Source organism: Melospiza georgiana, chromosome 2, assembly GCF_028018845.1.
Source record: "Melospiza georgiana isolate bMelGeo1 chromosome 2, bMelGeo1.pri, whole genome shotgun sequence".
Taxonomy (NCBI): domain Eukaryota; kingdom Metazoa; phylum Chordata; class Aves; order Passeriformes; family Passerellidae; genus Melospiza; species Melospiza georgiana.
In genome coordinates, this window is record NC_080431.1 from 109,558,294 (window position 1) to 109,585,711 (window position 27,418).

The 27,418-nt window shown below is 36.5% G+C and overlaps 1 protein-coding gene across 1 annotated transcript in view; it reads right to left on the reverse strand.

Annotated features, from left to right (window-relative positions):
- Positions 1-27,418, reverse strand: part of DMD (dystrophin) — a 1,043,539-nt gene that overhangs the window by 181,032 nt on the left and 835,089 nt on the right. Inside the window, 4 exon segments of the mRNA XM_058043463.1 lie at positions 1,498-1,766; positions 2,432-2,552; positions 9,778-9,934; positions 13,805-13,977. Coding sequence (XP_057899446.1) covers positions 1,498-1,766; positions 2,432-2,552; positions 9,778-9,934; positions 13,805-13,977 — 720 coding nt within the window.

The window sequence follows — 27,418 nt, forward strand, 5'->3', positions numbered from 1 at the left end:
GAGAGAAATCAGGTAATTTGCCTCATACTGTAATATCAGTCATGATGCTCATCCTAAAAACCAGAGCAAGGATGAGACATAGATAATGTATCAATTGGCTAATGTTTGGCTGATAATATAGTTTTTAAAGAAAAAACCTTACTTTTTACTAATAACTTTTAACTGACAGCTATGTAACTTCAACAAATTTAGCTTTTGCAAACATTTGCAAAGGAAAAGTATTTAACTGTTAAATGAATCAATTATTAAGTCATTAATTATGTTATCTAGAATATATTTATTTATTTTTAAAACCATAACAGGACTCAGAACTATAATTATGGAGTCAACACTCCTGCTCATAGCTTTAGAACTAAGCAACTTGCTTTTTTTTCCATTAATATCAGAGATTCAGTGCTTCTGTTCAGGATATCTTCATCAAAATTAAAAAAAAACCCTAAAACATTGTTGTAATAGCATTTTCTGAGAATTTATAAATAGATTTCTTCTGTTCATTTATGAATTTAAATGAAGATAAACAAATTTGCAGCTAGCTGTTCATCAGCTACTATTTCATTTGTTCTTGTACAGCATTTGCACAGGACACTCATTAAACTTTCTGTGTGATTAAAACTCGAGGACTTTCATTTTAATAAACTACATTAGATTTTTAGAGGAATATTTTGCTTGCCATTAGTCATTCTACTTCCTCTTTCTTAGATCCTAATGTTCATCTAGAGAAAATAACAGTTAGCTCAGGTCTCTTTCAAAATGACTGATGATTCCCATTTATGTGACTGGAACAGAGGCACTTTGTTCTTATCAAAATGGCAGCTGCCTCTATTGCGCTCTGGCTGAAGGAATCCTGTATTATTTATCAAGTCTGTCCATGGCAGTCATCCTGAAAGAGGGCAAGTCTGCCCAAGTTTCTTGATAAGCAACGATTTTATGAAGCAACCCTTAAAAGCAGATAAGCATTAAGATATAGAAAATAATGACAATTTTTCCAGAATTGCTGCTTTTTTTTTTTTAAGACTATCTTTAGTTATGAAGCCTATTTATCAAAAAAGACAGAATCAAATACCATCATAATGAAAAACCATATATTTCAAATTGTATAAATTTTACTCTACAATTATATAGAAACAACTATGTGTTCATCATACTTAATATAATATAGCAAAAAATTAATTCAATAGAGTTTTATCATATATTCTCCTATCTACTTTATTCTGCTTTCTTTAACTGCCAATTTTGCATCTTCTCAGTTGACAGTGAGTGTGCTGAGGATTTTTACACATTTCTATAGTGCTTTTACCCACGTCAGCAATATACATCCTCAATGAGGATCCCATTGCATTTTAACTTCTGAAATCATAAAATTATTTATATGCACTTTTTAATATAAATCACTATGGCACAAACACGCCAATTTCTCACTCTAAAAGATAATGGTATATATGGAGGTTCATGAAATTAGCTATTTTATGCTCAGAAATACTGATATATGTCAGGTACCTTGACTTTTTCCAAGTGATCCTGCAGAGAGTCGATGAGCAGATCCCCCACTGGCTGCCAGGACCCCTTGAAAGCCTCAGCCTGGCGCAGCTTCAGGTCCAGCTCATCCATGGCCTCCTGAAGGCCCTGCAGTCTCTCAAGCGCGTCGTCGATCTTCTTTTGCCAATCAGCAGACTGCAGATTCAGCTTGTCCCACTCGGTTCTGACCTCATCTGCTTGCCTTTGCAGAAGTTTGGTGACATTGTGGGCTCTCTCCTCAGGTGACAGATCTAAATGTGAAAGTGGAGAGGCTTTTAAGACATATTCTGTCTTAGAACTAATACAGTTGCCATCCAGATAGGTTAAAATCTCAGTAAGAAACTCTTCATAACCAAAGGCACCTGTGCAATTTGCTTTATTAATGTATTCTTGTTTCAAAATTTCTTAAAAAACTTAAATCTTGCCACCATAAAAGTCAGCAAAATCTGCATTACGTACATAAAGATATTTTGAAACATGCAAGGTGGAGATAGAAGTTTATCAACTGATTCAGCACAATTTTCTGCATATAGATAAACATTAATCACTGTGAAACTTTTGCTGCAATTATGTGGATTTGGGATCTCCTGTAGTACTGAGACTACAAGGTGAATTTTAGCTTAAATTGCAGCTTTGAGCCCTCAGATGAGGCTATAATTATAGACAGGTCCTGAAGGTTTAAAGGCAGTTTCAAAATCTGCTTATAAATATGCATGTCTATTTAGTACCACAGTGTTCAGAAGGATTGCTAAAGCTTGCTTTCATCTATATTTTTAGCTTAGTTTCTGAACGCTGGCATTCAGCTCAGAGTGTAAAAGGAATGCTTTCAGAGCTGCTGGCAGGATTTATTTAATCATCACTGATCATCACTGATCTTCCCAGCAAAGTGTTATTGCCCTGCTCTTGCTTCAATTACCTCTGGGTTCTGGGCAGACCTTCTCCAGCGCCTCCACGGGCGGCTCAGCCACGAAGATTCGCACAGTCTCAAGGGCACTCCTGATAACAGGTTCTTTTGTTTTTAGCTCCCTCTTGAAAGTCTAGGAAACAAAATTATTGTAAGTGGATCTATAAGGAAATACCAAGTCAGAATAGCAATGTCAGTACAAAATTTCCAGCAACAGCTTCGACATGTATATGACAAGAAGCAATAAAAAACATACACAAAATAAAAATAATCAGCTTTTGCTTAACCTGAAATCACATTGTATTCAAATGTGCTCTTGGTACGCTGCATTTTTCTTTCTTCAGCAACAGCTCCTTTTACTCTTTTGCTCTCTTCTACACTCTGCTTTTAAAGGACCATGAGCAAGTTACTCAAGATTAGTATTAGAAGCTTTGGTAGGTCACTGAAAGTACATCTATCTCAGTATTTATTTATTAATTTCTCTATTTTTGATAGAGAGAATATAAGAGCCTATTAGGCTGATTCCAAATGGACACTACACAAAAATGCAGATGAAACCCAGCCTGTAGGTTGCATTTTGCATTGGTTCTTCTGCATGTTGCAGTGAATTTATATAAATGGTCCTTACCACTCTTTTATTTCAATGTTTTCTTCTGTATTTATGAAACATTGTTGAATACATACAGTTTCAAGCAGCATAGAGCTGAAATATGCAGGTAATTTAATAGTACAGTGTAACACAAAACACAGTACTGCAAAAAGGAAAGCCATATGCCATGGGTAGAAAACAGATATTTTACTGTAGGGATTAGAAAATTCTCTTTACAACACTAGCATTATATAAGTTTGTAACGTAATAAATGCACCAATTCAGCCAAATTAATTATTAAACAAAATTTGTATTTCTATGAGAACTAATGAAGGATTATAAATTCAATATTAAAAAGTTCATTACACTTTGAATTATATTTGATATGTGATTCTCTGTACAGGAAATACCTACCAGAACTAATAGTGGCTACACGTACAGTTTATAATATGAGAACTCACAGGTAAAATGTTCTTAACACATTTCAGGAAAGTAAACTTCAGGAAAAAACTACATTATTCCACTATAAACATTTAAAGACACTTTTTATTAAATGATCAAGAACTGACCGTAAGGTTTGTAGCTGTTCTTGGGAAAACCTTGAAGCAAAGTGTGCTTTGTTGAGGGAAATAACAAAGCAAAAAATCTTCATTTTGTGTCAAGGTCAATAATGGAACTTTTCACAGAATCAATCTGCTATCATAAATGAATCTGTAATTTGATTAATACCTGAGCTAAAAGTTTTAAAAAATCATGCTAACCTTTAAAAATAATACCAATTTTTACAAATAAAGAAGTGCACTGTATATGAACAAGTAAACTACTACTGCATTTTTTTTTTGCATAAAAACTGAGTGGAGTTACTACAAGACTGAAAGAAAAATGTCAAACTTAGACATTTTTAGATTTATAATTCTTATAATTCACACTTGACGCTTGCATGAATTGTGATAGAAAGAGGAAATATAATAAGCCTTTTCCATGCCTCCAAATGAGGAAAATCTATTCCTTTAATTAGCCTTTGTGTTCATCTCACATCATTTTGTCCCCATAGAATGGTGGGGCAGATCTGTAGGTCAAGTGAGCCATCAGGAAGCATAACTTAAAATCCAGCACAGTAATTTCCATGGACAGTGTGCTTTGCTCTCTGCTGATTGTGTTAAAAGCAACATCAACAGTCAAACCCACTTAAACCAGTGGTTTTTAAGCATTAAATGGTGTAACAGTTTAAAGATATAATAAGTTTTAGAAATGCTTCCAAAGATATATTATTTCTCAGAAATGTCTGTGTCCCAAATCAGTCAAAAAGAAAGATCTGTTCTGCAAACACATTCCAACAACAGGAAGGAGTCACCAATATTCCAAGGGAACACAGAAATACCCTGATGTGAGAATAGTTAAAAGCCAGAAACACCTCTGAACTATGCATTTGGGAATGAGTAAGGACTCTGTAAGGACTGCTGCTGCTGTAGACAGGTCACCCTGGCTCTCTACATGAGCACACCAGGAGAAGGACAAAAAACCCCCTTTTTTCAGCTTGTACTGTCTTTGCAGAAAACTACAGCAATCAAATACACCGAGTGGCATTATCTTTCCAAAAGAGGTTTAAAATCACAGTCCTCCTGTAACCCTTGTGCAACAGAAGGAGAACATATGTGCAATGAATCCCATAAAGTCTATGGGCAGGAATCTCAAAACAATAGAGAAATGCTAATAGGAACTTCTGACGTTACACATTTTGTATTTTGTCACAAACAGAGAAGGTGCCTTCTTAATAAAGGAAAACTGAGCCAATGTGTCAAATCTTTTTTCCCCCAACATTTCCAGTCTGAATGTTGGAGCTGGTGGAGGCAATTATAGTCTGTAAAATTATAGTCCTGAGTTATAGAATAATACACAGTATTTACAGTTTTCATCTCCTTCCCTCGTTTTGATCTGCAGATTTCTACCAAGTTAAAATATATTTCAATTAAAGAAATTTGAAAAGGAGAGGATGAAAAAAACATAAGGCTGAAGCAGTAGCACAGAACAGCATTAAAAATAATGAATTTCATACTAACCCATTCCAAAAGAAAGTTCTTACTGTATGAAGATAAAGATGCTTTTTGGATTAAAGTTTGGTTGTGAGATATGTATACATTACTAGTAAAAACCATAAATAGAAACATTTTCTTTTTTTTTTTTTTTTTTTTTGAGGGAGAAAAAGGAATTTATCTATCTACAGCCCTGACAAATATATCTTTATAATAACTAGGCCATCACTGAAAGCAGAATTAACCTAAATTAATTTCTAATGTACAACTAATGATTGCAGGCTAATTTAATTGAATTCCTTAACTTCTTCCACACTTCCCGGTGACTGTAGAGGAAATCGAATACACATAATGCATGATCTGACAAAAAAGTAAGTAAACTACTTTATTTAAGCATGTCTATTTGTCATCAACACTACAGCAGTAATGGCATTCCGTCCACCATTTTAATAATGCATATATTGATCAGTTTATCTCGGACCTCTACCACCTCATGAATGTCCTTAAATCTCTTTAAATGAAGGAACAATGATTGTTTAAATTGAAAAATGAAAATACAGTGAGAAAAAGAGTTGCATTAGTGAAATCAGCATTAATCTCCATTATTTAAAAAATAGGAATTTTTGCTTTTAACGTATTTTAAAGAGAAAGAGTACAATCATATTAATTCAACACATTTGCCAGACTCAATGCTTTTCAAAATATGGGGTTTGTCCTAATAGTAAGAAGAAGATATCAGCTGTGGACCCATAATTGGTTAATGTGTTGAAGTAGGAACTGTACTCCTCCTTAGGCAGTCGTGCTACAGTTTTCATGTGAAAGGGTTTCCATGGAATTGTTAATAAGTATCTTCTGTGTTCATAAATGCTATTTATGCTGTTAATAAAATCACTACACAGCAAATGAGGCAACTCTTAAAAGAATGAAAGACATAGCAGGCAATCTGCATGATGCCTGAGTTACTTAAATTAGATTAACAGTAACATGCATACAGTTGCTAATTCAATTTCACTAAAGCAATATTTTGATACTTAGTAAAACAAAGAAAAATGTAAGATAATTAAATAATGTTATGAAGAACAGGAGTATTTTTTTATCATTGACTAACACCACCACCACTACTCCTCCCCACACATTCTTAGACTTTGGAATGGAGACAATTTCTTTCAAAAATTGCAAAAATGACCTACTATATGTATAAGTTCAAACAAATAGCAATTATGTGGGTGTATTTGGGATATATTACAAATTTCCTTGTCTAAAAAGCACCTCACATTTATAACACAACAATGATTTTAACTGCATGGATACCCCTTTTCTCAGTTGAGTTCAAGGTCGCCTCTGGCACAGATTCAAGCATTTGAAATTTTAATCTGAATCTTACTCTTAAAATTTTTAAGGCAAATCTTGGCAACTAGGAGCACTCAAGTGGTAAGAATTGACTTCTTTAAATCTCTTTTTATGAATCTCTGTGGTGTTTCAGATGTTCTTCTGAATGATAGAGAGGTTAAATATGTTTGCTCCTCTTTAAATTTTACCTTTAAGGGAAAAAAATAAAAACAGCTTCCAACACTTCTTTAGAAAAAGAATTCAGGCATAAAATCATGTTGGCATTCATCGTGTTATTTCTCAATTGAATCAGTAAACTGCATTTCAATAGTGTTCCCCTGATGAGGCTCATTCACTTATCAAGTGAAGAACTTAGCCGGGTTCAGTTCTGGCATTACCTGACAAAAACAATCCTTCACAGAAGGAAAACCAAACATTGTACTTATGAAGAAAGGCCAAAACTGGAAATTCTAGTAATTTAAAAGATTGGTCAGATCTGATAGGTGCTTCTCTAATTTACTGAAGACTAATTTTCAGAAGAACAAAATGAAGAGTCAGCAATTCTTTTTCTCAAAATCAACACACAACTACTGTTTAGTTTCACATGCAACACCCTGAGAGATAAGCTCTTCTCTTAAGCAAAGGCCCAAACCTCTCAGCTTACCAGTACTGGGCTCCAGTTTTAAGCTAGTTAATTGTACACCTGTGACAACATTTGAAAACATTTTCCTTAAGTTCAGAAATCTGCTAAGCTGTTCATTCTGATATAGCCATTGTATATCTGCCTCTTTAGAAGAACCTGTTAAAGTGAAAAAGTCCAAAATGCCCAGGGGAAAAAAAACTCCAACCAACCAACCAACCAACCAACCAACCAACCAACCAACCAACCAACCAACCATGTTGCAAACATAGATTTTGTCAACAGCAATCTGAAGTCAACTTCCATGTTGACTGTTTTTCCCTTCTTTGTCAGAGACAGTTGAAGATCAGACAAGGCAAATAATAATTTCATGTATTCTGCTATGTTCTTTTTTACCAAAGGGAATCAGCATACCTACACTCATGCTTCTGAAGTGCTACAGAATGGGAAATGGAAAAAGAAGTATTTCTGAAAGGAAATAAAACATTCTAGATTCGATACTAGACAGGATGACCAAAACTCTGTGTTATGTACCTGCAAATGGCATAGAAGTGAAAAAAGAGAAGTGAGAGCTATTTTATGACGTCATTTTGCCCCTACTCATGGTATTCTAATTTTATACAATAATTCTCATCCCTTAAAATTCCAAATACTTCATTCGTTTAGTATGTGACAGAGACATCACTGAAGACTTCACCACTGAAGATTTGCCACCTTTATGATGAATTCTTGGAAACCCTTAAGCTGCTTATAGAGCGATATACAACACTGAAATACTATAAGAAGTAATTTCTTTAGATAAAAAATATTTCTTCTATCTAGGAGAAAATGTTGTAAAATACTTAAATATTATTTAGATGGAAAAAGTTTTGTTGTAACAACTCTATAGAAATCTCTCTCTATCTCTTGTTTTGGCTCAAGAGTTGTCTTTAAAGAAAGAGTTTGAGTTAATGTCACACTGACTGAAAGCAACATCTATATTGCTTCTTTCATCCTGATATTCTGGATGGCCTTTAAAACTACTTTATGGAAGTTGCTACTTTATGGCTAAAACAGACCTCAGGCTTCTCTTAACTTTCATGGTTATATATAATACTTGCCTTAACTTTCTTAGGGGAAAGGTGAAAAAAGGAAAGGTGCTGCCCCGTAAAGTCATGGAATTTTTCACCTCACTGTCTCTGTGATAGTGCTTTAAGTCCCACATAAAATTTGGTGAGAAAGACACATCCTACACATCACATCTCCAGAGGGAAGACCTAGGAAATGTGACGAAAATGCCCCTTGCAGAAAAGCATTATATTATCTTAGAAAAATTTGCCACTGGGAGAGACAGAGATGTTTTTTGTTCATCTTTCCCTTTTGCTTTCTCAATCTTTCAGTGAAGACAGGTCCTTGACAAACCATATAGACACTATTTCCCATAACTTTGTTGCAGTAGAGGAATGCCTGTGTGCCTATGGAAAAAGCCATGTCTCTCTTGTATTTCCTGACTTTTCACAAGCTCAGGGTCTTAAAGCAGCGAGATATGTCATGTTCGCTTTGCAAATTTGATCTCATTATCTGTTCTCAAATATTTCCCTCCCCATGAGAAAGGACAATATCTTAGAGCAATATTTATATACAGCTACCTGATGAACAGAAAAAGCACTGATCCTATTTTGTTTTAAAGCACCATTTCACATTTCTCCATTAAACAATAAAATCAGAGACTTAGAAACTTCAGAAACAATACCTTTTGTGGCAAGTTTCACAAAAGAAGTTACATATATATAGCACAATGCTTTGAGAGGATAATCATTGCATTTGGGATATTCTTTCCTCATGAAATCAAGTTGACAAACTGATAATATAAATTTTTCAATAAAAATTACATTTGTTGGAAATAACTTTTCAGGTAAGACCCTGAAGCATAATCGGACATCAAACAGGAAGTAAAAACCTCCTATGATGTCATTAAAGACACATGGAGATGAAGGGGAGGAGAGCTTGACTGTATATTGAGCAATAGAGGTACTAGAACCATGACTTCTCATTCAGAACTGAATAGACCTCAATGGCATATGAAATTCAAGACTGTTTAGGTGAAGTACATTAGGTTAGTATCAGACTGGTGTGAATTGATTAAACACTGAAGACATACTTTAACAATACCCTCACCACAACAAAAAAATCTGAGGGAATCTTTGTATGAAGAATTATTCTTGAAGTATTATTCTGGGGTTTGCTCATTTGGTGGGTTAAAAAAAAAAGCAACTTCAACAGTACAAGTGCTCTATTTTAGGTTCTCTTTTAATACCAATCTTAGTCTAGAATGGTCCCCCATATGATGCTGTGCTATGGTCTTTCCATAAGAATTCTCTGATGAAACCAGTATGAACCACAGACAGTTATCACAACAGTTTCACGGTGCAAAGCTGTGTAATAGACCTGATACCAGCTACTCGTGTCACAAATGTTCCCAAAATCCAAACTAGGGTTTCAAAATGTATACATGAGGTTGGAATGCCTGATCCAGAAAAACAATCAGAACTAATTATTTAATCCTCAAAAATTACTAGGTTAGTAATTGTTCTGGCTGTGAAATCTGCCTGTCTGTGGCAGCTCTCTGAGGGTCATGGGCATTAACACCTCCTTCTCCAAAAGGCTGAATTTCTCTGCTGTGTTTGAAAGCTGTAGCTGGAGTTCTTTCCAACAAGGACTGTGCCATGCAGCACTAGCAAAGGAAAAAAACATGACAAAAGAGAATTTAAAAAAAGCACCAACATACCCGATGAATATCATTCTGTTTCTGCACAGTGGGGAGATCTCCACCAATGGGTGCTTGCTGCTTTAATTCATCCTCCTTCAACTGCAGCCATGCCAAAAGTTCCTGAAGAGAGAGATGTAATCGCTTCCACTGGTCGGTACTGGCTTCCAAATGAGATCTGAAAGCATGTGTTAAATATAACATAGATTCAGGCACAGTGGAAGTAAAAACCAAACTGTACAAGCTTATTTACTGAGCAAGATCCTAGTGTTTCATTAAGTTAATGATTTTTGAATAGCTTCAGTAGCTTTGAATTAGATTCTGGCAATGCAGATTTAAATTTGGTTCCACAGTCCTGGCTTTTTTTCACATCTCCTGATTTTTGCTTTTGATTCGTTGGGAATTTTTTGCTTTTTTAGTTTCCCTCTTCAGCAGTGAGTAATGGCTATGCTGAATTGTCAGTCTCACTAGAAGTGCACAAATATTATGCAGGACTAGCATGACAATGTAGTCATCACTTAGGATTACTGGCACATTATTTACCTGAAATGTAGAGAGTAGTTTCCCAACTCAGAGAAGAACAAGCATTTCTCTAAACCACTACACAAACCATTCCACTTACATAGGATTCATTCTCTTAATTTATTAAAATAAGAGAACCAATGTAATTCTTTAAAAAAAGTCATGAGGAAATTGTTAAAGCCAATAGAATACTCATACATTATCCAACTTAATTTCAGTGCCATTTTAGCAGAGATATGAATTAAACTATTTGAAACACTGGGAAAATTAAAAGACAAAATAACATTTTTTGCAAGAAAGGTCTCCATAAGGACATTTTCTAAATATTTCCTCTGTATGTGCATAAATGTGGTTTTTTGGGATCAAGTACTGAACTTCTAAATTTCAGCAACTGTTTTCTGTGGCTGGACTTATCAAATCTTCACTTTTCTCTGTACTATAGATAAACCCAATAAAATTTTGTCTTTCTGGACTTATCAATATGCTATTTTTTAATTTCTGGTTTGGAAAATAATCAAAATTCACCTCCAAGTAACATAAGAAATCCTCTCAGTAACTCCAACCAAATGAGTATTACATAACAGTAAAGTAAAAAAGTGTGCTGGGAAATAAAGACAAATTTTCTTTTATTTCATACAGTTCTGTTTAAGTTCTAGCTTTGTTCATATAACATTTATCTTCTTCTACAGTGATTGCACATAAAATCATTCTCTTCTGACACTAAGAATTCTACTCCTATATCTAATGTTCTATAAAGAAATGTGAAAAATATGGACTCAGCATTTTTGCAAACCTTATTACTTAATTTGGATATGGAAATGATGAATTGATGAAGGTAGGGACAAGTTGCATTTCTCTGAAATGCTCTGTGAATCCTGTCTTCTTTCCAACCTCTTACATCAGGTAAAGTGGCAAGGAAAGAGAAAGGAAAGGGACAGATCAGACACACACTGACAGAAAATTCAGCTGCTCTCAAAGTCTGTGAGCTAATGCAAAATCTTCTCTTTTTTCAAACTTAAATGCTACATGTGAAGGACACACATAGACCCTACATGTGAAGGAGACTCCTAGACCAGGCCTTTGGATTTGTTCTCTCACAGGACATCTGGGAGCTGAGGCAAAGCTGCATCACAGCAGGGGAGGCTAGTCCTGCAGGCAGTGAAGTCTGGAGAAGGCACTGCAAGCTAAAAGATTTAGATTATATATACGTTCATATATTATAAATTATTTACAGTTAGGGTGGTGAGGCACTAGAACAAATTGTGCAGAGAAGTTGTGGATGCCCCATCCCTGGAAGGGTTCAAGGCCAGGCTGGATGTAGCTTTGAGCAACCTGAATATGTTCTTCCCCATGGAAAGGGTTTGCAACGGATGATCTTAACAGTCCTTGCCAACCCAAACCATTCTTTCATTCTATGATACCTCTGAAAGGAGCAAGGGGGAGAGAAGCTGGGATATTTATGGAGAGGCAACAACCAGGGCAAGGACCACAGGACTTTAGGACAGGAGGCAGACAAGGAGCTGAGTTTCTCATTCAGGCTAATTCCCTTGTCTCATGTTTATCTTGCCATAGACAAGCTTCCACATCTTCGGGAGAAGGGCAGCAAATGTAAGCAAACACTTCTTCCCTGCTTCCCCTGGCTTTACAGGAAAAAATGCAAAAAGAGTGACCTGAAGGAGTTGTGTTACTGCTGTTGTGCTCTGACCTCCCTCAGTTGGGTGATTTTTGTTTCCAGAACCTTTTTGTTCTGTTCTTCATCTTCAGGAATATAGTTTTATGCATGCACACACCAGTGTACATTATATGCACACACGAATGTATTTATGACTGTGTTTAAGATATGCAGACAAAAGAGATAATACTAAAACAGTATAAAAACATATTTATAAGAAAGAAAGTGTTTTTTAGTGTAAACTGTGCTGACATATCAGGATGAAAGAAAGTTAGGAATGGAAAAGTGCTTGGCTTCTCTTTAATATCTACCATGTATTTTATCTAATGCATTTAGAAAAGAATGCCCACCCAGGGTCTTCTGTTTCAGCAGACTAAAAAAAGGCACTAAATAAAGAAACTTCTGGGACTGATGTCTGGAGAACATTTAATGTGTCTTCTCCAATACCTCTTTTGTGTAAGCATTGTTAGTTATGAGGAAATGTATTCCATTCTGTGCTATGGATAGAAAGAGCTCCAAACAGGCAGACTGGGAAGAGCCTTTTCATTTAGTCTGGTGGCCAGCAACACTTGAATGTCTGAGAATTTAGGAATTGTTTCTTATCCTAATCACTAAGTGATTGAAGACCTTAAGCCTTTTGTTGGAAGCACAGGTTTTAGAGGGAAGGTTTGTTGATTTGAATGTGCAATGCAGGAAGTCACTGTGACATAACTGGGGCTTACTGGTTCTGACTCAGTTAATGACATTAATACATTAAACTGTAAAAAATGAAAGACAGAAAGTCCCATACATTTAATTACAGATATTTGGGCAACTGACTATTTTTATCTCAAAAATCACTGTATTTGAACAAGTTCATGGGTAAAATGCATGCGAGCAAAAAACATCTCAGACACTTTGAAGGGTTTTAATCCTCTTCTTTTGCTCCTCAGAAGGAAAGAAAAGGAGGAATAAGTCTCTTTTTCTTCAGTTACAAATATATTTTCAGCATCACAGCCTTCATTTATTTTTAATGATTGATGATACAAAGATGGTTTTTGTCATTACACAGCCTGACCTCCCTCAGGACCTGAGCTGAAAAAAGCTAATATTTCATACATTACTTTGGAAAACACTTCTGTCTTTTTCTGCCCTCTGAACTACCACCAACACACAGAAAGTGAAAAAATGAAAAAATGCCCAAGACTGAGTGCAGCTGAGCTGAATTGCCTATTGCAAAAGCTCTATTTCTGGAAAAAAACTTTCCAGGACAATTTCTTTTGAAATGAGACCTTCAGTCCATTGAAGCCTGAATGACCATTTGATAATTTGTAATGTTACCATTTATTATATTTCTCCTTACAAACGAAAGTGTTTCCTCTCATGATACTCCCTATGAATTTCTTTTACCCCTAGATTTTATTGAGCAATTCTGCCCACTCTCCTGACAACAGTTAAAATCTTAAATAATTTCTCCTCTCATTTGTGAGGATATTTTTAGTTTTGCACTGGAAACAGCAGTCTTTAAAATGAAGCTTATCATAAATATTGGCTATTTAATCACTCTCTTTCATGACTCACTGGTAAGTCATACTCAGCTCTAGAAAAAGCCCACATTTAGAGGGGGTACAGTTACAGTTTCTTTCTGTAATTACAAAACCCCATCAATATGCCTCACACCCTAATCCTCTACTTTCATTTTCACACCCGAAAACCGAATCGTTCTCACAAAGTTGAGCCAACATCCAAAGCAGCACAAACAATTTCAAAATAGACAAAAACAGTGCTAACAGAAGCAAAATTAAACGTTTTCACTTGCAAATTGTAGCATTCAAATACACCAATGATAGGCTTTTGCTTAGGTTCAGGTCCTACCTAATGTTTAGAGATTTCTTCCTAAGTTCACTCCATCTGAGGTTCATGTTATCCAGACGTCTCTGCAGCAGGGTTGCATCCTCAGAGCCTTCCAGGGACCTCAGGATTTTCTGCCCATTTTCATCCAGGTTGTGAAAGATGTCAGTGTGAGCATCAATTTCTGCCTGTAGTTCCTATGGAAGCAATAGAAAACAATATATCTGATTTCTTTAAAAAAATCACAGAAACTATAATTTTTCAAAAGAGTGAAAAAATCCTCAGTGCAGTACAGAGCACAGGTTTTGATTACTCCTTTTACAGCAGTATCATGTCCTGTATACAAAGCCATGTTTCCCTTCCACATGAAGGCCATTTGCATTGAATATGACCTTTTTTCCCACACAGAACATACTGAACAAAATTTAGAGAGCCAAAGGTGTAGCCTTTGATAGACAGCAAAGCAAAGACAAGATATATTAATTGTGCTGATGTGAAAAAGCAAGGAATCACAAAATCCTCAGGGTCCCAGGTAAATCTGACCTGCACATGGTACGTCTTCCTGTGCAACATTTTCAGTTTGAGCTGGGGACTGCAACACTGGTCCTGCTGCATGGCAATTCCAAGGAATCTAGGAGTCTGCAGCAGCCAGGCTTTAAAATGCCAAGTTCACTCACATTCTGTTGACAGAACGCATTTTGGAGCACAGGCCCCAGCAGTCAATAGCAATAAACAGCCACTTTGTGCTGTATCAAAACACTGGTTGGGGCTGTAGGAGGGCCTGAGAATAGCAAGGACCCAGAATATGCAACTGGCAGCTCATGTTGAACAGCCAACTTTTCTTATCGCCTCGGAACCGCAGGCCAGCTCGAAATTTTGAATTCATTTTTTCCCCCTCATTTTTAGCACGGCTGTTTCTGCCAAAAGAACATTCTTTAGAGAGCTGCCTGGTACCAGCATTCCTGCCTGCCCACACACTCAATGCAGCCTTTGTGTGCTGGCTGCCCTTCCCCAAGACGTTTGCATGCTGCAGCTCCACAAGATCAGATTCATTTGCAGAGAACAGTGGTTGAATCAAGGTCATTAAATGGAATAAAAATAATAATAATAATAATTCCAACACGTACATGAATGACCGTACATGTACTTTATATGCAGCCACGTTTGCACAAAAGTACTTTTACTTTCAAACAAAGAAGCACACAAAGACACAAAGAAATACTGAATTGTGAATAAAGCTCCACATTTTCTCCTGGGATGCTGAAGCACAAAGATTTCTGGTGGTGGTTTCTTGCTGCCTGAAATGGGAGTGCTAGAGATAAAGTGGGGCAGAGGAAATGATTTATGGCATTTGAGAACAAGACCCAGCACTAACTGAGCATCACAGAGAGTCCCCAATGGAAATTTGTTGTAATTTTCTTCAGAAGAATGACTTTGAAAGAGGGGAGCACACAATCTGTCTACTTGGTCTGCTCTTAATTGAATTGGTTTTATTTGATATTTTAAGTGCAATGTTAGCTGCACTGAATCATGAGTAGATTGCCCTTGTTCACCTCCTGCTGTTCCAAATGTCCTTAACTGGATACCTTTCACAGCAATGATTAGCTTAATATTTGGGGAAGTTTTAAGGTGGGCCAGCAACATCTTTGGTACAGAGTAAGAATCCTTCTCCAACAATTTTACTTATCTGTTGTCATTCAAGCAGCAAAGTACTTAGAAATGAGTTTAATGTACATCAGAGGTAACTCTGAAGAATGCAAGTGTACTATAAATATTGTATTTATTTATTGCTGTTCAGGCAATCAACAATTTTTTAAACAGTATTATTAAGGTACATAAAAATGTACAATATTCCAGGTATGACTGTCCTAACTTGAAAATTTGTATTTTATTTCAAGTCTGAATGTTGCTAGCTTCAACTTCCAACTTAATTTTTTTTTACTTGAATAAAGAATATCCTATTACCAAATTTCTTTCCTTCAATGTATGTATTTGGAGATATTACTTAAACTAGGTTAAGTATAATAATACTGATGTAAAAAGCTGAAACAACATGTAAGAAAGGATAAAGTTCACAGAAAAAAGTTAACTGTTAATGTCTGTATAGTTCTAAGGTCCTCCTACATTTAATAAGAAATAAATCTATTATTGGACAAAAGAATTACATGCACTACCCGTTTCTCAAGTTCTTAGTTTTCAGGGTAGTGATGGAAACACCAAACTTACAAACTTGTTCCTTTTCCTTGGCAAGAACATGTGCATGGAATATGTTGAATAACTGTTCACAATAGGAAGCTGTCAAATCTATGCCCTCTTGGTGTTTTACCACACATACGCTCATAGCAATATATAAGACAAATTGAAGGGAAAAAACCTTTCCACGTTTTTCTTGTGTTTAGAAAATGTGTCTTATAGTCTGCACATGTTATTTCTTTCTCCAGAGACATGCATCATTCTGAAAATAAAAGCAAACCCCATCCTTTTTATTTTTCAGAAAACCACATAGTATCACAAAACATCTGGATGGTTAGGTGGACAATGAATATGAAAAGTGAAGTATTCTTATCAAAAGCTTAATACTCAAGACTGAGTTTTCCTTATTCCTAATTACTTGTGTGTTCTGCACTGCTTCTAATGCTCCCAAAAGCAGTTTACTGAGCTATGCAGGAAGCCTACACCACAAAGAAGCAAGACAACAACTGTGACATTTTCTCCATTTAGGTTGGTGCATTTCAGAACCTTTCTTTGTGACACTTACAGATCCCAAGAGAAGCAGAGACCATATAAGAAAAAGATCTATACGCCTTTTATTTGTTTTCTGAAATAAATAAATCCATGTTTTAAAAATATAATTATTCTTTTTCTTAACAACAGTAAAGCAGGAAGAGCTATTTAATCTCAAAAATTGCTAAAGTATTTGCAAAAGCATGCTGTCATTACATGTCATACCAAGAAGTATAGCATATAGACTATAGACATATATTATTTATTTCGCTTTCATATTTTCCAATGTGTTCAAACACATGAAAAGACTACAGAGGATAAAAAAATCAATCCTGGTATAATTCTACTGAGTTACAGTTGGAGTGGATGCTGCATTTTTGCTGTAGTTGTTATTACTGAGACTGTGCTGAAAAAAGATTGGCTATCAGCTCTTAAAAAGAGCAGAGAGCAAAATGAAAAGCATCTTTTGATCACAAGTTACTTCTTAGAGTGAGCTGAACTGCCTGGAAAGAACTGCAGCTCCATTATGGGCTGAGTGAAGTCCTGCTTTATTAAGATGAACTTAGATGACAAAAGGCACCATAATATTTGTTTTTAAAAACTGAACATGTATTAAAGGTTCCTACACATTTAAAAATGTGTATTTACATTATTTTATTCTGTAGAATAAGTGTGCAACTAAGACACAGAACTAGGGTGATAGAGAGATGCAATGCATTTTGCCTTGAGGAAAAAAATCTTGTTGGCAAAACAGGGTGAGGAAAGTTGCTCTGTCTGTTTCACTTTTTTTCTGAGCTCTTGCTTGCGGCCACCACAAATGATTTCAGAGAAGTACACTAAGGTGGTGAGCACACCCCATGCTGCCAAAAAGGTAGGGGATGGGTGTATTTCTCACTTGGTCAATTCAGTTGTTCCCCCTTGGAATTCCTGCTCCCATTCTCCATGGAAGTACAGCTCCTCATGCCCTAATTCCTCTGGTAGGCAGAAGAAATTCACCTGTAGCTACACAGGTTTTATTTCACACAGAGCCCTTCTAAGCACAGCTGAGCTGTTGCTGTGAAATCCAAAGCACTCAAAGCTCTGTCAGCTTCCACCCAGCACAGCTAGTCCTGCAAGAATTCAATGTGGTTTGAGATTGAGAAACAATTAATCAGTGTCAATATCCTTCATATCCCACATGTAATATATAGACATGACATATAAAGGACATGACGCATGTCAAAATCTGCCATTATTTTGGCAATACACCAGAGAGGGATTGATAGTCTGGAAGTAAAATGAAGCCCTAGGAAGAAGGAATTTGTTCTATTTCTTGGACTATAAGTTAGTCATGATAAACATGGAAATCTATGCAGCACAGATGACAAAACATTTATCTTTTATACAAGGTAGAAAAAATTCATTACGCAATAATTTAAAGAAATTAAAGGACCCTAGTTCTCCTCTATTTGCAGCTCTGTAAAGCACATCTTAGCAGTTTAGCAATTGGATTTCAAATTAATTATCCCACTTGATTTCATTTAATTACATCTAAACTCCTCTAAATTTCTGATTCTGCCTAAAGCATAAACTCTGTGTGAGTGTTTAGAGAGTTTGAGACACTTTTCAGTGCCCTGGTACACTCCAGCAGCCTTTGGAGGCACAGAAATCCATGGTCATGGCACCACTCAGGATCATGGCTTAAACAGAGGGATGGTTTTGTGAGTGTTACAGTTCTGGAGATGTTGAATTAAGGGCACAGCAAATCAAATACATTTTAAGCAGCTGAGTGATAGATTCAGTGCAAGTGCTGCTTCTTTTGTTTTTGGCCACAGAAGGCAATTTGCACTAGGCTCTACAGCAGTCTCTCCTTGTGAGCTGGTTGTTACCATTGGAACAGAAGCAAATTTATACTTTTTTGAAGGACAACATTTGTATCTGAACATGCTATGATTTAGATTAACGATGGAACAAACCAGTGAAGCATTTCTGGTCCCTTGGAAGTTCTCTCTTTTAAATGTCACAGTTCTTTTAAAAACTGGTTGTTGGATTTGGTTTTGCTTTTTGTTTTTTTCCCCTTCTTTGATGCTCCCCATTCCCCCATCAAGTTCTTAAGTAATTTGCTCTCCCAGTCCATAAGCAAAACTTTTATTGAGTCTTTAGAATGAGACCATTCACTGAACAATTTACATAATGATAAAAACTTCTCAAATGAGATTTAAAATGTAATTAAAGGGCAAAATTACTGAGTTAAAAGCATTGTTGTGAAATAGCTATACATCACCATGCCAAGAAGCCTCCTATTCAGCTAGCCTATGGCATGACCCCAATTCCAGTCTGGTGTGATTACATCTCCGAGTTTCATGCTAATGACTTGATTAAAAAGAACGATAAAAAGGTCCTTTCCATTGTGAAGATAAGCTTATGAATATAATTAAGGCATTTCTGGTTTCCCAACACATTTTTCAAGATAAAAAAGGGTAAGAGCTAGTCCTCTAGAAGAGAATCAAGTGCTGATGAATGGAAGCCAAAAATATAACTGCCCTACAGAAAGCAATCTGTGTAAGTTGCATCTATCATTGATAGGGTTTAAAATTCTACAAGTCCCAGAATAAAGATGTAACCAAGCTTTATATTCAAATGCTACTTCCATCTAACAGAAGATCAAAAAAAGCTTTCTTTAACAAGTTGGGCCCTGTTTTCAGAAAATATTATTTTTATAAACAGGCAAAAGCGCCTTCAATTTAGGTTATATTCAGATTTCAAGAGACTTCATGGTGCATCTAAGGATGCAGCAATCTCTTGCTGACAGTAAATGCAAATGCAGTGTGGGCTTCTTGATTTCAATTACATTGGGCTGCCTCAGCCTTGGAATAGTAACTGTTTAAGAGCACTAACCCAATAACTTGAACATATACTTGTCTCTAGTGTGCAGATATTTATTCACAAACCTGATGTTTTGCCCATAGCACAAGGTCTTATATTTGTCCCTTGATCATGGCAAAATAATCAATTTTTTGAGACTTCTAATAAACAATTTGTATTCAATTATTAACTAAGGTCATGTGTTTGGAAGGAATTTCTGGACTTCTTGGATATGTTTTTTGAAGACAGAGAAAACTCCTGCTTTCATTTACATGTAATGAAAACATGAATAAATATATAAAATAAAGAAACACATGTTTAAAGAAACAAATCTTTCTGCACTTATAGTTTCATTTAGGATTTGATCCTTTTCTAGAGAAATATATCCTATTCTGATAATACTGACTTCAATGGATATTATTATTTTCACTGTCTCCTTTTCTTGTCATTATACCTAGGATGGAAACCCTAAATAGAAAGAAACATCGTGTTAGTCTGAGGTTACACTAATGAAGAAAAATTCCTTGTAGCCACAGAAATGAAGAACTTTTACTGTGTGATGTAAAATATAAATATGTATTTTACTAACATAGCCTGTACTCTCTTTCAGGCAAGCCAATCCAACAAGGCAAACAAAGCACATTTTTCAAGTAGGAGTTGCAAGTGTTCTATGTGTCAGAAAATCAGCCACCTCTACTGAGATGTCTAAGAATGGGCTCAGCTATCTGCCTTTGAAATCTGTATTTGAGATTAGAGTGAGTAGGAGGGAACAGCATAAATGTGCAGAGAATCATACACACCATTTTCTGAAAGCTGAACCATTACAAACCAGCAGAGTTTTCTGGGTTTTAGGAGGTCTGCTCCCACCAAATATGCTCGTCCCAACCCCTGTACTGCAATGAATGTCTGATCCCACTCCATCTCACATGCTGTCAGCACACTCACCCTGTCAATCTTTTGGCAACATTACTGCAGCAAAATAATTATCCTGTTACTTTCAGTATGTCTAATTTTTGCTCTCCTCTCTTTCCAGAGGTCAAACAGTAAAGCACGAAGAGCATCTTCCTCTACAGGAACATTTACTTCCACTTAGTTACTCATGCAAGGTCCTACAGTCCTGTTGCATAGCTTGCAGAGTATTTACCATTTACCTCTCTTAGTTCTGCTGACATTCCAGTACTTCTAATTAATACTGATTTCCTTTTACAACACACTGGAAAGGCTGAAATACAAAACTGTCTCTAGGTCTAGAGGAAAAAAATCTTATGAAAGACAAAAGGACAGGTTTTTTGTCTTCTTTTACCAACCAAACAGTGAAAAATATTTGATATCTGCTTATTATAAATGACCTTTTCTAGAAGAAAAATGTTTTGTACATAAAGAATTATTTGCTTCACCATATACCAACACGTAACAATAAGGTATCCCATGTTTTAGCACCTATGATACTCATGTATACATTCATCCTTCCCGAAATACATGAACATATACAATCCTCTTTCAGATCCTTTTAAAACAAAAATTGAAGCCATTTTATACTTAAAAGAAATTTTTGAAGCATTATCCTAATTTCTTCTGTTACAAATAATTTTTGCAATCTTCTTTTCTTTTTAAAAACATATCCTGACATTTAAAGATTTTGTTGGTAATGTTGTTGTCTGGAGAAAAAGAATTGGTACACCAGTTTCATAACTTGATTCTCAATTAACTAAAGAAACATAAAATCTTTTTAAAAGAGTACAATCCAAAACAAAAAGCAGAAACCAGAGGCCTCATACGTTACACATTATTAAAACTGGATCAAGCAGAACAATAACTATTATGGTTTTAGGACTCCTTTTAGAAGGATTTTTTATTGTTCTATAGGTGATTAGGTTTCAGTTAGGAATTTATACCATTTCAGTTGTTCTCTATGAGCATGCAAGATCCACTGCAATTAACTGTTCTTAATCAAGAACAGGTGAATTGGTGGGCATTATGCAAGAGACAATGTGGGAAAACCTCCAGTGCCTCTGCACGACTTGTGTCAAATCCTCCCTACTGGAGGTGTCCTGAGGAAGGGCCAGGAAGGGCAGGCACTTGGGAAAAGTACACTTCATCTTGATTTTCATTGGAAATCCAGGTCATGCTAGTGTGGCCTCAGGATCTTCTGACTTCCTAGGCTTTGAGCAAGAGATGCCAGTAAAGTTACCCCAGAGAGAAAGCTGCTGTGCAGCAGTCAAGTGTTATCAAAGTCACTGTAACAATCGATGTTGGCTGTTCCTGCCACAACAAAACAGAATGCACCAAGTGTTGGTTGGTTTACTCATTAACACAAGCTGGGTTTAAACTGCCACGAGGAAAGTTGGTTTTATCTCACTGCTGATGTTTTAACTGCAATCCTGCTCGGTGTGAGAGGCACATCACATGTTTAAGCACTCAGTGAGAGGCCAACAGGCCAAAGCTCTCACTTGTGGCCTCTCCCTCTGGAAATGGACTCCCCTCTAAATGCGCCAAGGCTCAGGCAGCCCTGCAGAGCAGCCCCAATAGGCTGGCACAGCAATAGGAGGAGTTGTCAGGACCAGGACCAGGGTGGCTGCAGAGAGGAGCTGCCACCAGCTGCAGGGTCCTGTGGGGAAGGTGATGCCACCACCTCCCTCCATGGGCTTTCTCTTCTGACCCTGAAACCCCAAATCCTCACCCTGCTCACACCAACTCTGGCCACAACACCAGGGCTTCCACCTTTAAACCTGTGCTGTGTCAGTACCCCAAACTCAACAGCTGAATTAAAATGGGTAAAAGGAATTAAATGAATTAAAATGTTGTCTTGCTGTTGCTACTCTGCCCTCTGAAGTGTTCAAGCATTCCAACTGCTGCTGTACTGGGGAGGAATTTGACAGAAAGGTCCATCCTCATTAGTTTTCAGCTCTAAGAAGTTCCATAGCTCTTTATGTTTTTCTCAATAAGATGAACCACAACAGACTCGTGTTCTGCATGATTTATTTTAGGTGCCTTAATAATGTATGTTGACTGTCTTGAAATAAGCAAATAACTGGCAAAAGTTCAGAGCCTGAAAAAATAATTAATTTTTAACAATATCCTTCAAAATAGCAACTTTAACTAACATATTGATTGGTCTCTCTGTGGCAGTCTAACTATGTTTTGCTGCAGCCAGAATTCAAAAGCAAAATGGAACAGAACTGCTGTATCAAGGGGTCTCTGAATAAGATTTACATTCTGAAAATAATTATTTGGTATTTTCTTGGATTTGCTAGCAAGATGCATGTACTCCCACAGTAAATACAGAATCAGGTTAAAATGGCAATATCACTGAAAAAAATAATGACATCCCCAGCAAATTCTGACATGAGATAAACTTGTATCTCAACATATTTTTTAGGAGACAGGTTACTTGGGGGTGAAAACTAACTTCTGTTCATGTTTTTCAGTTTGAAATTTAAAAAAACCCAATTTATTTGAATCACTGAGTTTCTCAAATCCAGCAGTCGAAAAGAAGTTAACTTATTTCTTCTATCTTCCCTTCATTCCAGGAACAGAGAAATAATTCCACTATCATAATAAAACCTAAAATATTTTAATTCAGAAGTCATACTGGTCAGGTCAGGTAAGTGTTTTCATCTAGATCCAGATAAGAAAAACGGCTCCAAGACCCAAAGGCAAGAAGGTAAGAAAAGTGAAAAGCACACTTAAAGTATACTTGGTAGTAATGAAGGAACTGAGGTGAGCATACAGTAATGGAGGTAATAGAGCAAATATATATGAAATTAAACTAACAAACAAACAGACAAAAACCATGCTTCCCATCTAGAATCACACTCTTTCTCTTTAAACTTAAATAGGAACTCAGGGCTTAGATATGCTCTCAGAAGACAAAATTCACTCAGTAAGTCACTATATCAGGCAGATCTTAAGTACTGCAGGAAATTCATATGCTCCTACTTAGGTTTCTGTAGAGATCAAATATGCCTCTTCACCTACTGTCACTCCAAAGTATTCCATCCAGTCCCAGGTTTATACCCTGGAATTGCTTTTATGGCTCTTTGGTCAAGATTACTATCAAACACTTTATAAATTGCTGACACAGGACACTGCAAGTACTTGACCTCACTGCTGATCACATCAAAGTCACTCTCATATCCAGAAGTTTTGGATGTGTTTTTTTCATTGGTCTCAATGATACGCTAAATGTGACACAAACACATGACTGAGAGACATTCCTTCAGAAAACAGTTCATAAAATAACCTAAGGTCTCACTTATTCATAAAATTCAGGAATGGACTTGGAAGCAGAGCTCAAGCAGCTCAGAAAGCTGAAGACTTTGCTCAAACATGCAGTCCAGCCACATTAATTATACCACCCAGAGCTAAAAGACGCACTGAAGAACACTGCACAGTACCACGGGCAATCTCAGAAATGACACTGTCAAAAACAACACATCAGATTGCAACAAAAAAGAACTGACTGTCAGTTTATTGTTCATAATAAATGCTAACTGCTTCTCAAGACACAAAGTTGTATTTTAATGAAAATGAAAATTAAATGGAAAGGACACTTATTGTGGAAACCAGGCTTGCCATAACTGTTTTACCTCCAGTAGCTTTTGCAGCAACTGGGTATACAAATGGCTTCTGAATGGCGTTTGTGTGACACACCCAAAGATACCAACACCACCTGATTTGTATGAATCCTGCTGACAGGAGGCAGGAGAAGCAGGATAAATTCAGTTTAAACAGAACTGCTGTCATCTGAAAATGGTCCTCCCGTCTCTTCAGATTCAATCAGAACAAAAACAATACCCACTACTAAAAAAAAAACAAGCTCCATACTTAATTCAATTCTGAAAAAAATACATCTTGCTCATGCACACTGTGATGTGTTGACCCTTTCTGGATGCCAGGTGCCTCCTCAGCTGGATGTGGGGGAGAAGATAAAACAAAAGGCTCATGGATGAAGGTAAGGACAGGGAGAGATCACTCACCTGTTACCATCTTGGGTAAAACAGACTTGGCAAGGGAAAATTAGTTTAATTTATTATCAGTCAAATCAGATTAGGATAATAAGACATAAATTCGGCTCTTAAAACATCTTCCTCCCACTCTTTCATAAAATCATAAAATGGCTTGGGTTGGAAGAGACCTTTGGAGACCATCTAGTCCAATCCTTGAGCATGGGTATTTTTTAACCAAAGGAGGATTCTCAGAGCCCTGTTAAACCTCACCCTGAATATTTCCAGGCATGGAGCTTCCAATAACCCTCAGGGCAACCTTTCCCTGTGTTTTAAAACCGTCATTGTTAAAGATTCTTCCTTATCTCCAATCGAAATCAACCCTTAGGGAAGCCACCCTGTAACTCCCCTGCCCCCAAAACCTGGCCACATAAACCCAATACACACACAAGTTAGTCCTCAGTCTGTGTGTATCAAGCTCAGAGCAAGAAGCAACACTTTTAGAAAAAAACTCTGCTTTGCATTCCCTTGACATTAACACCAACTATTTCTACTGTGCATATAAAGCAACTTTGTAACTTTCTTTATATTGCATTCACAGTGATTACTGTTCTCACAAAGCTGTCAATTGAACTATGTCATGTTCAGATTTTTAGAAAACTCTGCAAATTTTAATACCCACATATTCAAATTACTTTCATACCTAAAAAAAGTGAATGAAGAAAAACGTGAGGAAATTATAACGGGGTATCTGAGTTGCTGTGTAATATGTGAGTGATCACAGAGGGATAGTTTCTACCTTTGTGTCAGGGAGTACAGTTTGCTCACAGAAAAAAACCCAGAAGTTACATGCTCTCTATGGAAATAAGATCTCTTTTTTTCCTGTAATCCTCTTTGAAGTGTCATTATTTCTTTCATGAGAGAATTAAAAAAGACCTGTGTATGGATTTTAAACCCAGAAAGCTAAGCACAGAAGAAGAGACCCATGATATATTTTGAATCTTTGAAAAAAACCACATTTTCTATCTTATTGGAAGTGATGTAAAATAATTCCTATAACAATTATATGCTGATATCTGCATATGAATTCCCAATAACAGAAATTCCAGGCTAGAGGTGAGGGAAGAGTCACAGAGAGAGTCTAGGTAAAAATATAACTTATATCCCAGAAGTAGATTATGAAATTTCATATCCAGTGGAATGAGCATAAGAAATCCCAGAGGTTTAATAGATGAAATTAGGCAAACTATGGCTGAAAAAGGATGAATGCAATATTCCTCAAGGCACTCACAGCAATAGTGACTGTTACACTATTCAGTGTAAAGCCACTTATCATCTTCTATTTACACCTATTTGACATATAATCAATGTTGTGTAGAAAGAATTCTCATGGCATAGACCTATTCATAACTGACAGTAATGTCACTATTCAGTAAATACTCACTGAACAAGAGATAAAAATGCATCTGCATCATGTACTCATTCTGTGGTTGGTCTCATTGAGATTAAAACTTCCTTTCAGATACACTGTTTTAATCTGAAATGCCTATTGTGTTAAACTGAAATTCAGCTCATTAACATTAGTACAAAAACCTCTGTCTGTACAGAAAAGATTACCTTCCTCTCTTAACCATGAGACAATTCATGACTGACCAACATCATAAGAGAGGAGCTTCTTGGAAAAGGCAACTTTCTTCTTTCTTATTTATCTCACCTCCTTTACCAAAGCGCTTTTTATAAAATTAGGAAAAAAAAAGAGCTTGATCTGAAATTCAAATTTGATAATTTGTCTGTAATCTTCAAATAGCTTCTACACATTGGACTTGGCAGTATAGAAAATTCAGAATTCCCTTTCCGCATCAGTGAGTTTTCAGAAAAAAAAATACCATTTCACACACAGTGCTTCATAATCTAACTGTACCACTAAATGAAATACTGATGCTCAGTTTCCCAGTGGAGCCTTGTGTTCCCTTTGCAATCTTGCTGCAAGCCTGAAAAGCAAACACTGACACTCAGAGTTCTGATGCCTGTTATTCAGCAATTGCATCTGTTTGCCCAGGGCACACGCAAGTGAGGACAGACATGAGTTGCTGCTTAAACAACATCTCAAGGGAATGCAGCCTTATAAGAAACAAAATGAAATAAAATAGTCTGTAGGAGGAAACTTTAGGAGCTGATGAAAAAGGAAATATGGCAAACCTTTTACATTTCCTCTTTGTACATTCATTTACTTGCCAAAGGACATGCTTGGTATGCAGAAGTTATCTTAGATTAAAGGAAATGAAAAAACAAAGAACAACCAAGGAATGACTTTACAATTCATATATTTGCATATTTCTAAAAACCCTAAAAAAAAAAAAAACAACAACAAACCAAAACAGGCAAAAAGAAAGGCTTTTTCATAAGCAAAGGTATGATCATCAGGAAATAGAATAACACCATCATCCTTCATATATACCTATACACATGCCACAGCAACCATCTGCCAAAATGATCTTGCTGTCACAGTTAATTCCAAGAATCAGACACACAGTCTGTTCAGCACAACACCAAGCTCTATGCAGATGGGATGTGAGCTTTGAAGCACAGCCTGCACTGATTTACCAGCAGCAGCAGGTGATCCCTAAGACCTGAAGACAGCATCCCAAACTCAGGGATAGAAAAGTAACCATTGCCCAGGATTAGTTTTCTATCAATCAGTGCTGCTTTAATCTCTGTCGTGAAAACTATCAAATCAGAAGGATTAAGTGTCTGCTGAAAAGGATACATGAGCAGGAAGGAAAATGTTTGATGGGCACTAAACAGTCAAGCCAAGCTCCCGTAGCAAAAAGAGAGCTCCTTGGAGGAACTGTGAAACTGGATGGAACAGCTTTTCCCTGCTGTTCAAAGCAGTCCCTCAGGGACTAAATCTCTCTGACAAACTCCCCCCAGCACAAAAGGCTTGCTTTAGAAGAGAGGCAGCACTCTGCCTGCTATTGCAATATGTCTCGTTCTACCTTTGTAGTAATTCCAAAACTTGAGCTCTCCCTGGATGTGCAGCTGTAGGCTGCCTATTACAGAGGAGAACACCATCAGGACCTGTGCAAGTCATCCTTCAGGTCTCCTGCAGGGCAATGCCAGCTTA